At 46.3% G+C, this 2,697-nt stretch overlaps 1 protein-coding gene across 3 annotated transcripts in view; it reads right to left on the bottom strand.

Annotated features, from left to right (window-relative positions):
- LOC101849815 (junctophilin-1) overlaps positions 1-2,697 on the bottom strand; it is a 178,991-nt gene that overhangs the window by 40,160 nt on the left and 136,134 nt on the right. For all 3 annotated transcript variants that reach the window (XM_035971575.1, XM_035971574.1, XM_035971577.1), the window contains one exon: positions 63-864. In XM_035971575.1, the coding sequence (XP_035827468.1) occupies positions 63-864 (802 nt within the window). The remainder of the gene's footprint in view (positions 1-62; positions 865-2,697) is intronic.

Below are 2,697 nucleotides of genomic sequence, written 5' to 3'. Positions count from 1 at the left end.
CCCCATCCACCCACTCCCAAACAGACAGACAAGCCTAAGTGAGCGGTCACACAAGTACTCACCTGGTGATGGCAATGTCCGCTTTCTGTAGCGCTATCTGCGCCGCCCTCTGAGCCGAGAGCACCGCGTTGTCTACCCGTTCCCGCAGTTTAGAAGTTCGTATAAGAAACAATTTATTCTTCTTGCCAGACGAGATGAGCACGTTGTTTTTGTACTTCCCTTCCTCTCTCGTGCCGTCCTTGAAGGTGGTCACGCCGTATCCGTATTTCCGGTTGTTGTACCACTCGCCCTCGTACTTGAGGCCGTCGGAGCGCTCGCTGATGCCGAAGCCGGAGCGCTTGTCGTTCTTCCACTCCCCCATGTACGTCTCGGTGACGTTCACATCGGTGATGTCGTCCTGGCTCACGAAACTCAAGTTGCTGTCCGTGTACACCGAGGCGGTCGTGACGCCGGACTGGCTGGAATCGGCGCTCACGTGACTGATATTGGAGATGGTGGAGCGGACGGAGCCGGTCTGCCGTTTCGGCGAGTCGTTGATGTCCCCGGTGCTCTTCTGCTTCTTCAGCTTGAGGCCAGACATGAGCGTCTTCCTCAGGCTCGAGCGGCCCTGCTTGTCGAAGATGGAGCGACGCCTGGTCGGAGGGGTTTCGTCCGACTTGGCTTTGAGCACGAACCCTCCGCGACTCTCGTCCAGCTTCTTGTCCCGGGACTTGACCACCAGCTCGTCCTCGTTCTCGGAGCGCAGAGAGGTCAAGGACGCGCGCATGGCCTTGGGCCGGTAGTGGGAGGCCAGGCCGTAGGGTACGCTCTGCCGGACGCCGTAGCCGTGTCGAGTTCCGCGGTACCATTGTCCCTGGTAGGTGCCTGCAGAAGAGGGAGACAACAGGTATACGTTAGAGTCTTGGCTCTTTTATTGTTCATTTTGTTCGAGTAAAGTCAACGCGATAATGGCCACGATCCGCTACAGAGAGCGGAGAATTCGCAACACTTGCTTAGTTTGAGTTTGAGTAAAAAGAAGTACATCGACACAGAACGGCTATTTAGTGCAGGTGAAAAAAAAGGATACGTCATGTAGAGTGAGCCACTTTCAACACTGTAAGGTTATTATACAAAAAAAACGTTATTCTCAAATACTAAAGAACTCAATTTTTAAAAAAAATCAAAGCCAAGTGGGCGAGAAGCTTCGACAACTTTCTCATCGAAGTAAGTTCTATAATGTTCCAGTGGAGATTCAAATCACAACCATCTGCACCCGAGCTCAGTTCGATATTAATATAGCTAACCCCATGCCTGCTTAAAAACCTTGTTATGAAATAAAAACAGACAGAAAACAAACGTTGGAATCGCCAGGAGGAAAGAATAACCACCCCAACCCCTAAATAAAGTAACATACAGGGTTAATTTCAAAAGACATTGAACTACTCACGTGGCCGCCATTACACGATTACAGATATAAATTTGATGTGAAAGAAATACGTTGAGAAGACTTTAAGAAGTGAAAAGCTAAATATTGAGCGTTGACAGATGGGAGGTGGGAATAGATGAAGCTCAAAACAGACATGTAGCTACAAATCCGATGTCAAGATTTCCCATAAATCATCGGGCGCAACAATGCGACCTGAGCGACATGTAAATTGCTCATACGTCTGAGAATTACCCCCAACTATACAAGACTAAAATAGCTTAATCTATGGATGGGCTTTCGGCAAAGTCAGTACCAATAATATACATTCTTTTTGTGAAATCAGGGTCAAGTAAAATAAATTAATTTCGTAAAGCGAACTAGGCCAGTGCGCTTAAAAGCGCTTCAAAGCGGGAGAAGTGCACCCCGCTTCAAAGTGGGAGAGGTGCACCCTTTTTCAAAGTGGGAGAAGTGCACCCCAGTTCAAGAACGCCCGGTCAGGATTCGAACCACGGCCATCCACCCCATGGTACAACATGATACCAACTGAGCGAACGGAGTGTCTCTTTGGAAGAAAAGAAAGACGGTCTCATATCAAGATATTTCACAAAACAGAAGCAAACTGACACAACAACAGCCATTTAGTGAATGGAAAAAAGCAAGACAGAAAAACAGAAACAGATGGAAAGAAAAGAAATAGGGCTTATCAATGGCGCCCTCCAACCATCCGCCATATCACCGTAACTGTTTTACAAATGACATTCTGGGTGATACATAGTTAAGAGGTTTTGTTTTGTTCAGGATTCGAACCACGGCCATCCACCCCATGGTACAACATGATACCAACTGAGCGAACGGAGTGTCTCTTTGGAAGAAAAGAAAGACGGTCTCATATCAAGATATTTCACAAAACAGAAGCAAACTGACACAACAACAGCCATTTAGTGAATGGAAAAAAGCAAGACAGAAAAACAGAAACAGATGGAAAGAAAAGAAATAGGGCTTATCAATGGCGCCCTCCAACCATCCGCCATATCACCGTAACTGTTTTACAAATGACATTCTGGGTGATACATAGTTAAGAGGTTTTGTTTTTATTTGCTATAATAAAGAGAATCATATCAAAACAAAAGTGGTTATCTAATGCAAGGGAAAAGTAAAACAGACAGAAACTACAGTTTTAATTTAAGTAAGAGTTTTATGGCACTTGCAACACAATGGGCCACATAAGTGCCGTAACTTAGAGGTGTTACTAGAGACTAATATCCAATGTAAAGAAGGGGGACCGGGGGGGG

This window comes from Aplysia californica, unplaced genomic scaffold (assembly GCF_000002075.1).
Source record: "Aplysia californica isolate F4 #8 unplaced genomic scaffold, AplCal3.0 scaffold00018, whole genome shotgun sequence".
NCBI lineage: Eukaryota > Metazoa > Mollusca > Gastropoda > Aplysiida > Aplysiidae > Aplysia > Aplysia californica.
This window is presented reverse-complemented; position numbering and strand designations above follow the sequence as displayed.